At 39.0% G+C, this 14174-nt stretch overlaps 1 protein-coding gene across 2 annotated transcripts in view; it reads left to right on the plus strand.

Moving 5' to 3' along the window:
• The window catches only part of LOC122661889 (translation initiation factor IF3-1, mitochondrial), a 45127-nt gene extending 31742 nt beyond the window's left edge, over positions 1 to 13385 (plus strand). The window contains exons 6-9 of one of the 2 annotated variants that reach the window (XM_043857404.1): positions 3471 to 3539; positions 11146 to 11208; positions 11842 to 12619; positions 12773 to 13385. In XM_043857404.1, coding sequence (XP_043713339.1) covers positions 3471 to 3539; positions 11146 to 11208; positions 11842 to 12619; positions 12773 to 13176 — 1314 coding nt within the window. In that variant the 3' untranslated portion in view covers positions 13177 to 13385. Of the gene's footprint in view, positions 1 to 3470; positions 3540 to 11145; positions 11209 to 11841 lie in introns of both variants that reach the window. The other variant, XM_043857403.1, reaches the window with a different exon arrangement.
• The last annotated feature ends 789 nt before the right edge of the window (positions 13386 to 14174 follow it).

Below are 14174 nucleotides of genomic sequence, written 5' to 3' on the forward strand. Positions count from 1 at the left end.
GAGGACTGTCCCTTGCACCTCCATCTATTTCATGTCCATGAAACTCTAATCTGGACCAGGTTATCCTGCATCAATTTTGTTATGGTAATGGCTGTTATGTAGATCGAAGCATGAAGCAGAAAAGGACCAAGACAGAATTTGGGAAGAATACTGTTTACGTGAAGAGTGGTATTGTTCACGCGAACAGTGGTGTAAGCCCATATTTGCCTTGTGTGGGAATTCTTTTTAGAAGATCTTGTGGACCCCGTTGGAGATAACAAGTAGGAGTGATGCAAACTTAAAGTCCAAATTAAGGATCTCATATGCAAGTAGGCCCAATAATCAAATTTGTAATCCAATCTGAGATATAGGAAGCAACTGCGTTGTCAAGAGAAGAAATAAGATTGATGGAAAGGGGAGGGAAGAGAGATGAGATCTATCTTCTTGGGAGAAAGAAGAAGAGAACAGAATTAAAGAGAAGAAATCAGATTTGAGATACCAATCCCGTATGCACTGCTCAACAGCACCAAAACTCTAAAAATCCTCATATTCTTTATCCAAATCATCTCTATTTGATGGGGGGGGATGTATTACATATATATATACCACCTAAAACTCGTAATTTGACTCATAAATGGACTCCCAATCACTCTAATACACTCAATAAAGTAAATAAACTCAAAACAGAATTCTATTTAGCTATTAAGTATCCTAATCAAATTCAAACACTCAATGTAACTACTAATCCCGCGTACTAACACTATCCCCACTTTATAGGCTTGTAAATTAGGTCTATTACATCAATAAACCCCAAAATAAGAAGCCTAAGGTCTATAGAACCCAACCATGGACCAAAATAAAGTCTTCTGAGGCCCCATTGACCCAATTGGACAATCTTAACTGCATCAAGGAGTTTCCATTTAGTAGTTATAAGTTAGATTTTATTCTTGTCCTTAGTTTCTATTTTGGTCTAGATTTAATTGCTATTTGTTACTTATTTGTTTCTATCCTTAGTTTCTATTTTGGTCTAGATTTAATTGCTATTTGTTACTTATTTGTTCCTAAGTTTGATTTAGGCACGTATTAGTTAGGTGGAGATTTTTTTCCACTTTTATCTTTTCTTATTGAACGAGGAATTCCGTAGCTTGCGGAGGGATTCTTTTCCTTTTCTATTACTTTCTATTTTTGTAATTTCAGCAAACCTATTTAATTGTATGAGCCATAGAGCTCTCCTCACAATTTAGGATGAAAATTTGCTTTGCACAATGAGAATCTGTGAGAGGCAGTGAGGTGGGAGACCTTTGGGTGAGATACCCTTGGCTGAGATAGCCATTATCCCCTTCCCTTCTTCTCCACTTGATACCCTTTTCTCCCTTATTCTTATTTTTCCCTGCAAATCTGAGAGCATCTGACACTTTAAACCACTGCTGGAATTCTATATTTCAACTGGAGATATTTACTTGAGTTGCTGGTGCATATTGCTGATCGAAGGACGTATCATCCAACACCTACAGTTCTGAGTTTTTCAAGGATTCCTGCTGCAACATTGACTCCACGTCGATAGTGATTTGGAGTAGATCAGATGGTTGGATTGCCTATACTCAGTTACCTTCTAAATCTGAAACCAAACTTCTATTTTCATGTCACTGTGATATCTCAGCATCTAGCCATTAACTTGCCTGAGATTTTGAGTGTGTATTCCACACACCAGGGCTGCTGTTTGATGGTAAAGTCTTCCCTTTTGTTCACTGTTGCTGTGTTTATTAGGAGCAGTTCATTCCCAGGTTTTGGGGCACTGTTTTGCTCTGTGATGGGCTGTATTAGGCTACTGTTATTGATCCCTTTGAGGTGGGATTATCAACACCTTTATTAGGTGCTGTCAAGGGTTGCTGAAACTATTTAAACCTACCGTTACTCGCTGTTTAGACAAAGTTTGCATACTGTTATTGAGTCTGGAAAACAGTGGCTGTTTGGGGTTGTATTTGTAATCCTATCTGGGGCTAGGTTAGGTCATACCTAGCTTTACATTAGGCTGTCTTGAAAAAGATATCAGTAACATGGGGCTCACATATTCAGATTAGGAGAGAGAAAATAATAAAAAAAAACCTGTGAGGGAAATTTCAGTGTGGGGAAGTTTTTTCCTTTTGTTTATAGAGCAAAGTTCCATCACAATGTTTTCAGAATGTATCATTTCTTGCACTTCTGCATAGAGCATTTTGAGTAGATGAGCTGGGTGGAAGACTTGATCGATACAGAAGGTTCCTGGGGACTGAGCCCTAAATCTCCTAAAATCTGTTTGAAAGCTATTTGGGAAGTAAAGAATCCAGTGCTAGAGACTCAAAAAAAATTGCAAGATGTTATCATGTGGGCAATTCTTTTGAATGTGCCAGGAATATATTATCTTCTTCCATAATTAGTTAATTGGTGCGAGAATGTTAAAAAGCTGATTATAGGTGGTGGAAGCAGCTTGAATGTGATGTTGTATAGTGTTGCTTCACTACAGATGTATTGTTAAAGTATGGTCCTGTAGGGGTCGTGGACCCTTATTGGACCAAATAGTGTTGCAATGTCTTAGTAATATTGTGCTCACGAAAGGGGGAGTGTCTCTATCGTGAGAGAGTTCTGTTTATAGATAGTTTTAGTAGTGTTTCTGAGTAGGATGTCTTGTTATAGGTTTCGTTATCTGATTAAGATTTCTTTACTAGAATGTAACTCTATTTAATTCATTGTAAAAGTAAACTACTGACCAGCAATAGACTATTCCATTATTCTATCTCTGTTTCTGTCGTCTTCTTCTTCTATCCATCATCTCCTCTTCTCTTCTGTGCTGTTTTGTGTGTTTGATTCTTAGTTCTCTACCAGGTTACATGTATGCAGGATGGCGCCTAATTCCCTTTAGGGTTTGAGGGTCCAATAGTCAGCAACCCCTCAAAGTCAGTTTCTGAGTAAGGTATAACACCTTGACTGATGAATAGGTGGGAGTTGCTGACTATGTGCCACGATCAACCCCTATTTATTGGTTTCCCTGAAAGCTACTACATTGATGCGAGTTAAAAGGTGAAATTTGCTCACTAGATGGAACATTGTGTCTCGACTTGAACTTCCCCCCCCCTCTCTTTTTTTAAGACCTAAATTGTAATGCATATTTCCTATGAGACCTTATCTATATCTAGAATCATGATTAGAGTGAGACAGTTAAACATTTTCTGAAGCCTCCAGGGAAGCAGTTACTCTTAAATTTGCTCTCTCTAATATGCTTAGGGAGGTGACTAGGTTACAAAGAAGGGCTAGATTAGAAACACCAGCTTCTTGGTCCAAACATGGATTTTCTTCACCATTATCATGATTTTTATTATCCAAAGGAATCATGCGAAGTTGTGAGGGGCATGTCCACAGTCTAGACAAGTTGTAATTATGGTAGATGTTGACTGCTAGGTATGATGATATTCACGACTTTTGCTGATATTGGAATTAACCACTTCTGCTTTCAGGAACAAAAAGACCTTCAGATGAAGGCAGACACAGTGAAGAGGTTGATGGAACGCGGCTATCGCGTAAAGGTACTTCATTTGCCTTGTCTAATTGCTAGATCTTGTCTGATAATTTGTTTCATATTTAGGCATGTCAAATTCCGATCATTTTTTTTATAAAGCAAAAAAATTCATGACTTTATTGATTTGAGTGGCAAAGCTTGACCCCAAGTCCCCCTGCTTACATGTTGAGTTTCAGTCTTAACAGAATTTGCCAAGTGCCAAAACAGAGCATTGAAAACTCTGGGACTACCAAAAGAGTGCATGGACATACATTGGGGGGGGGGGGGGGTATGTATTACATGGGAGGTAAATGATTAAAATTGATGCTGAAATTTGACATGAGGTCAATCCAGACCATTCTTTAAGTATATCCAGATGGGCTTAGGTGGACAGGCTGCCCAGCCAACCTTTAACTATAAGTTAAATGCCAACCCACAGGCCACAACCCCCCCCCCCCCCCCAGACAGAAAAATAAAAAAGGTTAGGACTGCATGAGTCTGAGCTGCACGTCACAGAATTTTGGAATATCAGATGCACTTTAGAATTTAATGGAATACTCAATTCTATTAAGAGAACAGAATGTCAGAATCTGAAACCAATCCAACAGCCAGATTCAAAGTTATAGAAAAATTCTAGTTGGATTAGGACTGTGTTAGAACCAAGAATCGATGCCAAAGTATGGACATTCTCAGAACTGCATACAGAAGTAAATAGCTTAAGAACAGCAGTAGCAAAGCTCAGATTTAAACAACAGAATAATATTCTGGTTTAAGAATTGAAAACAGTGACCAAAATTAGTAACCAAAACCTAATATCAGACCTTAACTGCTTGAGAATCTGTGTGGTAGGACTCTTAATGATTTGATGTAAAGATTAGATTTTGGAACCATAAGTATGATCAAAACAGAATCTGGTTGCTAGGTTTGAAGTCAGATTTGAGAAACTAATGTCTTCAATAGAAAACAGAAAATCCAGCAAGTAGAAAATCAAAGAAACTGAACAAAAACAATTTACTGACCTGGTTGATGATATATAGGTTGAAGAAGAATGGAAGAAAGATAGATGGATATGAACCAAGCATCTCATCTGAAACTTGACTGAAATCCCATCGACTCTCACCTTAGCATCTTACCAAGTGTTGCATTGCATCCCACAATACTATTCTGGATCTCACAAAACATATGGAGTCAAAAGCCAATTTTATTCAACTAAGAAAACTGTGGGGCTTATGAAGCCTTACAATGCTTATATAGAAACTGAAATAGGAAAGAAGTAGGAAACTCTATCCAAAGTAGGAATAGGTTTCCCACATGACAAGCTCTGTCATATCTAATTAATTAAAATAGGTGTCCCATGACTAAAAACTCTATCCAAATTAGGAGGAAGAGTTCTATTCAGACAAGACTATCCAACCTTTACAAGTAAAGAGATAAACAATAAAATAATGAAATAAACATCCCAAACTAAACTAAGAGTACGGATGATAATTGATTACTCCAAGGCCGGTATGAATAGCGCAAGTTAGTATCAATAGAGTTGTGTCAAGTTTCTTGTTTCAGAAAAGTAAGCTAAAAACAGAGCATCCACAAGTGTTGAAAAGGTCAGCAAAACTAACCTAAACGATGGGTTAATAGTAAAGGGACTTGCAGGACTAAGAATTTCAGGACAGTGGCTATAAGCGCAGCAGTAACAGTATAGTTCAGAAAAAAACAGAAGAGAAAATCAGAGGGCAAGAAAGAAGAAAGAGGGGGGGGGGGAACAGAATGAAGAAGAAGAGAACTTGCTTGGCACTCTCAGTCCGTCAGTCTCATTACAGATCTCGGGGCAAGCAGCCAAGCAGAGAAGGGTTCTTACTCCAGCTCCAGAGTCTCAGAAGAGAAGGGTTCTCAGTCTAGCTTCTTTCGGATCCTCACTTTGATGTAGATCGATTCTTGGGCCTTAAGTACACCCACCTATATCGACATTTATGAAGCAGGTTCCGTTTAGCACAACTTGGCCGAGCAGGAATGAAGTTGTCGGTTGAAGGTGCTCTCTTCTCTACTCCGTCACATAGGATAGAAGCTCACTCTGCATCTATAGTTTACTCTGCTTCTTACCCGCAAGAATCATAAGGTTGCAGGCTCGGTGTTTCTGGCTCACTCAAAAACCAGATTATGGGATTAGATTTATGATGCAGGCCCAGCCCACATCTTCAAGACCCTATCACAAAACTAGCCCAAATAAGGCCAGTTCTTAGTTAAGACCAACTTAAGTCCAAGAACACCAGACCAAAAGAGAACCAATCTAAGATTAGTCTTGCTAATGGAGAATCTCTACAATGTCTCTTGATGTACCCTAGTGGATGATGATGTGGCACCCACTTTCTTGAACACAAATGTAGACTCTTGAAGATAGCATCAAGACTCCTCAAAACAATAACCAAGGCACCTTGATACAATAATCAATACATTGTACTTATGCTTGGAACAACCAAAAAGAAAGTGGAAAAGAATGTCTAGAGTTTTTCTTGGTCAATATGTAATCTTAACCGTCGAATCTCATTGTAAATGGACGGTCAAGATGTCGTTGGAACTTTTAGGTTTACTTTTGCCATGCCTATAAAAAGCCTACTTATCTTATTTGTAAGAGCTTGAGTTTTGAATGGAAATTGCTTTGAGCATGTTGTTAGAACCATGATGAGTTCTCCCTTGTGAACCTTGAAGAGTTCAACCAAGAAACCCTTGAAGAAGTTTCTCTCCTTCCTAGAAGAGTAGGAGTTTTGTTCTTCACCTACATCTTAGAAGAGTTGTAGGCCATCATTAGAGTTGATTTGTTCTTCACTCTATCAAAGTCACTTTCATGTCCTTGAAATTGTTGTCATTTGTAACACAATTTCAGATAATCTACACTGAGAATCAGAGAAAGCCTTCTTCATCAAAGTTGTAGCCCTTTTTCTTATCTCGAATCTCCATTTTGAATCATTCCAAAACAAGTTGTGAGTTGAGAGTTATCACAATTTTACTGATAGAGTGCGAATCTGTCTTGTTTAGCCTTTTTGTAATTGTTTGTTCTATCATTCTCCCGATCGTTTGTTCAAAGTAGCCTAGTTGAGGCTACATTATTTTAACTATTTTGGTCTTTATTTAGTTGCTGTTTTGTTCTTTATTTGTTTCTAGTGTGCGAGCCTTGGCACAACGGTTAAGTTGTGCTATTGCAACCTATTGGTTGCGGGTTCAAATATTGGAAACAGCCTCTCTTGCGAAGCAGGGGGTAAGGCTGCGTACATTTGCCCTTCCCAAACCCTGCAGTAGTGGGAACCTCGTGCACTGGGTGGTTGTTCTGTTTTTTTTTCCAAGTTTGAGTGAGGAAAGTATTAGGTGGGATTTATTTCCATTAGTTTCTTTTCTTCTTGTACAAGGATCTCCCTAGCTTGCATAGGGATTCTGATGCAGTTAGGCGTAGGTTTAATCAGGGATAATAATGTAATTTTCCTTTCTTTGTTTTTTTTTTTGAACTCTCATCTTGTAGAGTCGTTAGTAGGAAGGTAAGAGTCCAATTTTATTTAAATTTGTCTTCTGTTTTGGATTAGATAGAGTTAGAGTCTAGTTATAATTTCAGTTTCACAATAGGATTAGGAATTTTATTTTATAAAAGGGCATGTAACCCAACCATTGGGATTTAGAGTTTTGGATGAATTAAAAAATTGAATTAGTTGAAGTTGCTTACCGTAGCGTGGTTGCTTGGTTTTTCTCTTTTCACATTCTTTCTTCTCTAGTTCAATTTCCTGTCCTCTATTCACCCTCTTCGATTCCTTCTTCCCTAAATTTCTGTCTCTTTCCCAATCTCAGACCCATTCCTGGGTTTCTTGTTTTCCTATTATAATATTGGTTTCTGTGTTCTTCCTTCTAGGGGGTACTATCAGATTCAGCGAGAGCCTCGTCAGATAATCAACACAGGTCGATTGGTTCTAAGATTCAGGTTACAGGTTCCTTTCCCTAGGGTGATTCATACCCTGGATCCCTGCTCCCAATCAGTTCATCTGTTGTGAGTTACAGCTCAGGTCCAGGTCTGCTTTCCCTTCCAACGTCAAGTTCAGGTTGCAGAGATCTTCCGGCTTGCTGGTTGTCGAATTAAATTGTTTTTGGTGGTCGATCTTCAGAGGCTTGTGGGATAGCTACCTTCTCTTGAAATTTTCAGGCCAAAGGGAGGCCTATTGAGGGAGTTCGTCCAGTTGAAAGCAAACCTGTTTCTACATTATTTGTTTCAAGTCGAGAAGAAGAAGGCAAGTTTTTTTTTAATTTGCGAGTAAGGACATCTCATATTATTTACACAAAACCCCTATATTCTCTGCTGCTATTCTGTTTATCCCCATTTTTGTCCCATTCCAAGTATACCCCTCCTATTAACATGTTATAGCCCATTCACTTGTCTCTCTTTTTTAATAGTTGTTTCCATTAAATTACAGTTCTGCCACTCATCCATTAAAACCTTCCATTAATTACCATTCTGCCATTGCTCGTGTGAGACTTCAAATATTTACTGTTTTGCCATCAACTTTGAATTTGACTGCCCCTTTGCTTGGGTGGGTCGACAAGCAACCCAATAATGGTTATTTCAACCTGGGTTTGCGCCAGATTCCTTTCCTTTTTTCTTTTTTTTTTTTGATGAAAAATTCCTTTCCTTTTTTATTACCTTCTATTTTGTGTAATACAGAAACCTTATTTATATGTAAGAGCCATAGAGCTCAACCCACGATTTATGAATGAAAAAAGACTTTGTTTTGTGCAATAGAACCTGTGAGATGCAGTGAGGTGAGAGACCTTGGGTGAAATGCTCTAGTCTCAGAGAGATTATCTATCTCCTTCTCCCCCTTCTTCTTCCAACCGAGCTCTTTTGTTTCTATTTTCATCCCAGTCTACACCTAAGAGAGAACTGAGATTCTGTTAAATCTATTATTACATGCTGAGATTGCTATTGAAGAGGATCAACTTCCTGTTGGTATTGTTGTTGATTGAGGAGATCATTACTACACCTGCGGCTCTGGTTTTGAGGTTTTTTTCTGATGATACCTTAAAACATCGATTTCCCCCATCAGGCCATCAGCTGCTGTGGCCATCTTTTGGGAATCAAATCAGCAATTTATTCCTACCTTTCGACGGTAAATTGCTACTGATCAGTTGGTTAGATTTGTCTATACTCAGTTACCGTCTAATTCTGAGTTTACTTTCTATTTTTGGGACACCTCTGTATCTCAGCATCAGGCCATTATTTTTGGTCTAAGATTTGGTGAGCTTATTTACACCCTTAGAGTCTAAACTCGATGGGAGCTTGAGACCCATCAGGTGGTTATTTGTTGCTGACCTGGGGTTCTCAAAAATTCTGGGTTTTAACCCCAGTTTATACTTTGCAATAGGCCTTGTTAGGCTGTTGTTTGGTTCCCCTTTGGCTGGGATTTTCCTAAACCTTTGTTAAATATTATTAATGGTTGTTAGGGGTGTTGACCCTTGTATGAAAATAGTGTCAAATCTGATTGTATTTAAGATCCTGTTCTGGGGTTAAATCACTTGTGACTTGGCTCCACATTATTTGGTATCAGATCCATAGCTGAGGAGAGTTCCAATGCTCTGAACCAGGCTCCAGAAGGTACTAACCTTGCTCTTGCTGAAGCAGTTAGACAGTTGACAGAGAGGTTGTCTACCATGGAGCAGTGTTTCAACTCTTACAGGTCACAAATGGGGGGACAACAGCAAGCTACACTCTACCGTGCTCCTTGAACCTTTCCTCGACAGGCACAAAGGACTATAAATACACCACCCCTTATGATGACTGTACTACGGCACAATTTGATCATGATGCAAATCCACGACAGTTCAATGACAAGCACAAGGTGAAGTTGGAACTGAAAGAGTATAACAGGAAGCACGACCCACAACAGTTTCATGATTGGCTGAGTGCACTTGATGATTATTTCGGTTGGTTCAACTTTTCGGAAGATCAGAAGCTGAGGTTAGCATGTACCAAATTGATAGGGACAGCAAGAGAGTGGTGGCTTACCTATGAAGATATGTTAGGACGTTGCCGAGAAGAGCCTTCTACATGGGAAGAAATGAAGGATATGTTGAAGGACAAGTACTTACATAATCATCTTAATACCCTTCGTCAAGGGTTCTTGTCAATGGAGGAGTACATAGATAAGTTTGATGATCTTATCTTACGTACCGGCATAGATGAAGATGATGACCAGCTACTTTCTCGCTTGAGGTTGGGTTTATGGGCTAATATCCGACATGATGGAAGTTACCTAAATCCCCCCTCCCCCAACACACACAAAAAAGAGGCTAATTTTACTGAGATGCCATAGCATTGACCCAAGTCCAACCCAAGGTCCTAGAGTACACACTACCCAAGCAAAAGAGGGGCTTGGTTAATTGGTGTGTGCATTAAACATGTTTCAGTCTTACTTTAACCAGCATTAATAAATTTGAAAAATATGAGAAAATATGTAATTGCTACCGAGTGGAAATAATCAGTGCCATTTTTTAAAGTTTTTTATTTGTTCAGGAATAAGGTCCATTTTGGATCGTAGACCTCAAGGGTTTAGAATTTGGTTGATTTTGAATATATATGATGCAGATAAGTAATCTAAAGGGTTTATTTTATTGGAAATAAGCTTTGGGTTGGGTTATGTATGTGTTGTCCCTTTGATCCATGGGGTTTCTTTGTAATGGGCCACTTTAATGGACCTAGAATATGAGTAAAAAGTAGGAAAATGGGATTTACTTCATTAGTTTAGTTAGAGTTCTATTTTGAGTCACTTCTAAGGATTGGGGTAGCTGACCCCATTAAGTTATGATATGGCTGAGTTTGTTGTTGTTGGTGGGTTAGGCCTTTCCTGTTTAGTGTTTTGAGTTTGTTTCTGAGTTTTCTATATAAGTTAGTAAGGGGCTAAAGCCTTGTACACGAATTTGATTAATGAGATTGAGAAAAAAGCATAGTTTTGGGCTTTGCTTTGTGAGAGCGTATTGTGAGATGACATTGGTAAGAGACCAAATCTCAGTGAGAGGCCGTGGGTGAGAGACCCAACTCTGAGAGAGCTACCCTACTTCTTCCCTTCTTCGATTTCTTTTTTTTTTTTTATTGTTATGAAATTTCCTGCAGATCTGAGAACCGATTGAAGTATTTACTGTTGCTGGACCTGCAGTTTGCAATATGAAGAACAGGTCGAGTCACTGTTTCCACTTGAAAAGAGTTGTTATAAATTGTACCATTTGTTGGGTATTTTACTCTGTTTCTGCTTATTTCCTACACTAGCCCTGTTTCAGAGTGGTAAATCAAGGTTTTGTAGGAATGTTATATGATGGAGCAAGTCCTTCACAAGCCCAAGAAGTGCCTAAAATTCCATTGGTTTGATTCTGTTTATTTTCTCCTATCCCTGTTTTAATAGCGTGGAACAGCCAAGCTTGCCTTTTCTCATTGCCAACAGATTATTTACAGTTCTTTTTGTCAAAAAAGGAGGAATTTGTATGGCATCATATTTTATGATGACATTTTTATTTTTAGAAATAAATATTCACAGTATGTGTATCCCTATATATGTTCATCTCCAAATGTTTAAATATGTTTGACGTAACTGGTTTTTATGATTTTACTGCAGTGTATGGTCATGGGCACAGAAGACCAAGATCTGGGGGGATTATTATCTCGTCTATCATCTTTGGTACCACCTTTTCTTATGATATTTATATTCCTGTATAACTTGCAAGTGAAAGTTGCAGGTTGTTCATCATCCATTTAACTCCAGTACTCCACCGAATCCACAAGGATGGGATTTCTGGATGACAAATTTTGAGGATTGTGGGAGGCCCCATTATCTGACACTTGGCAGAATAGGTGGTGACCCAAAAGATTCCAAATATTTGTAATATCATACTGTCACAGTAACAAGTATCTCACACATGGCTATATGCCCAGTGGCAAAAAGAGGCCTCTTTCTTTCCCTCTTTGTTTTTCCCCCCATTTGGCCCTCGTCCTTGGGGAAAATATAATGAGAAAGAAAGGGGTCTCTTTTTGCCACTGGGCATATAGTTATGTTTGAGATACTTGTTACTGTGACACTGTGACTTTACCCTTTTGGCTCTCATCCTTGGGGAAAATATAGTACTAGAGGATTATAGGGGTGATGTGGACCATACTGTACACACCTACACAGATGGTTCCCTGTCACATGGACTGCATACCAATCTTTGTTGCTTAAAAAGGGAACTGTTCTGTGAAGGTCGATACTGGTCCAGGAACCTTTTCCCAATTACAAATAGCTGGATCAATTTAACTGTAAAAACTACTTTTGCAGATAGAAGAATTTTCCATTGTGGAAAGTGGACCACGGGTGGAAAAAAGGCAAGCATATGTTATAGTCAGGCATATCAAGTTTGGCCCCTCGAAGAAAGGCCCCAGCAAAAAAGCTACCAAAGCTGTGGGAACTACTGGCAATGAGGTTCCAAAGGCAACTACATTACCACCGACTCTCAATAGTGCCAACTCAATTCCAAGTGCTCAGCACATTGAGGATAAACCCTCTGAATCTGGTCTAGAAACTGAGGATGAGTTCGTTATTGATGAAGCAGACTCATCTATAGACAGTCCAATGGAAGCAGCTGATGGAGATAATAAAGCAAACAATGCGGCTTGGTCAGTTTTTAATAATAATGATGAGTTTGCAAAAGTGTTTGACTTTGACAATAATAGGAATGGGGTTGGTTCAAGTTCTGCCGATGTACAAATGGATGGTGCAGCAGTAACAATCTCCCAACGAGAAAATGTTGACAGTGTAGTCTTGCATCCCAAGCCAGTACCTGGAACCATGAAAGCAGCTGAGCCATCGCTTGGTGGTGAGAATACATGCAGAAATAGCGATCCTGTGAGCAGGCTTCAGCCAAGCTCAATACAGAGTTCCTCACCTGAGAGTAACCTGTTCTCTGAACTGTCAGAGTTTTCTTCATCAGGTGAAAGTGGCCATGTTAACAGGGGCTCAGGTGGAATGGACTTGGGGAGGGTAGGGTCACAGTTTCCAATTCAAGGAAATCAAGGCAGGCAGCGACAAACAGTTTTGAATGTTTCTCCATCAGCAGAACAAAAACAATTTGGAATTGAGGCCTCATTGAGAAAAGTGCAGCGTCCTTCCACAGATGAGACTCAAAAGCATATGGACTTGGGGAGAGTAGGGTCACAGTTTCCAATTCAAGGAAATCAAGGAAGGCAGCGACAAACAGTTTTGAATGTTTCTCCATCAGCAGAACAGAAACAATTTGGAATTGATGGCTCATTGAAAAAAGTGCAGTGTCCTTCCACAGATGAGACTCAAAAGCATGGTCCTTCTCAACCTTCTCCAACTTCCCCAGCATCAAGTTATGGCATTTTTAGTACTCCAGAGCCTACTACACCTCGCAAGGAGAATGCAGGAATGGAAGGGAACAGGGATAAGGAAAGAAACTCCTTTGATGCCAAAAAGAGTCAACATTTAAGTGGGATTGCTTCTGATCCAAAGCCATCTACGTCACATGCTGAGAGCAGGCAAAGGCCGGATGTCAGTACATCACAACCAGGGGGATGGGGAATATTCAGCAGGGAAGGCTCTGGTGGGAACAACAGTAGGGTTTCTGATAATGAAAATAGAGTGCAAAGATAATCTCAATTGCAAAAATGGTAAGTTGGGTCTGTTTTTTTATGTGGCACCAGCCTTCCAGGTGCATTATTCCTTGGTTGAGCAACTGTCAAAAATGTACTTCTAAAGTTATCACTGAACGTCAATATTAATGCTGTGTAGTAGGGTTTCAAGGGCTGCGGAAGTTTTCTGATGATTCCGCAGCAATTTTTCATTTGTTATTTATTGTTATAGACATCATCAACCTTTTTTTCCTTGAATAATTCAAACATTTTGAAGTATATTACATTCAAGCACCGCTTGTTTCCATGTTAAAAAAGTAGGGATGTAAGCGGATCGGATTTGGCTCAGATAGTGCTATATCTGCATCTGCGTCCGATTAGCTTTCAGACGGATTCGAATAATGCTAAACGGATACGAATACGGATACGGATCACATATGTTAACAATTTACATGTAAATATAGCTTTTCGGATAGTTATAGCCTATCAATATTCGCATCCGTTTAGCTTTCGAATGGATTCGGATAGTGCTAAACGGATACGGACATGGATACGGAAACGGATTTCGACTATTAATTTACACCCTTATAAAAAAGTAAGGAAAAAAACATTGAAAAAGTAGGAAAATATTTATGTAAAATATAATTTGCATAAAAAGAGATAGGGACAGGCCTAAAATGACCTAGGAGAAGTTGTGATGAAGGACATGCATTGTCTAGGTCTTATACCAAATATGACCTTGGATAAAACCCCCCAAATATGACCTTGGATAAAACCTGTTGGAGGGCAAAGATCCATGTTGCAGAACACATTTAGCTAAGATTCTTCTGACTTGTTAACCTGTGCCTCCTTCCTCTTACTTTTATCTTTCATTTTGATGTTATTTTCCATCTTTCATTTAGAATTTTCCTTTTTTGGTGTCTCGTCTCATTCCCCATCTCTCTTTTCCCATATCTTAAGTTTTTTGTATTTTGTTTTGTTGTATTCATGTAGCCGACTCCATTAAATTGGGATAAGGTT

The sequence above is a fragment of the Telopea speciosissima genome, chromosome 5, assembly GCF_018873765.1.
Source record: "Telopea speciosissima isolate NSW1024214 ecotype Mountain lineage chromosome 5, Tspe_v1, whole genome shotgun sequence".
In the NCBI taxonomy this organism is placed as follows: domain Eukaryota; kingdom Viridiplantae; phylum Streptophyta; class Magnoliopsida; order Proteales; family Proteaceae; genus Telopea; species Telopea speciosissima.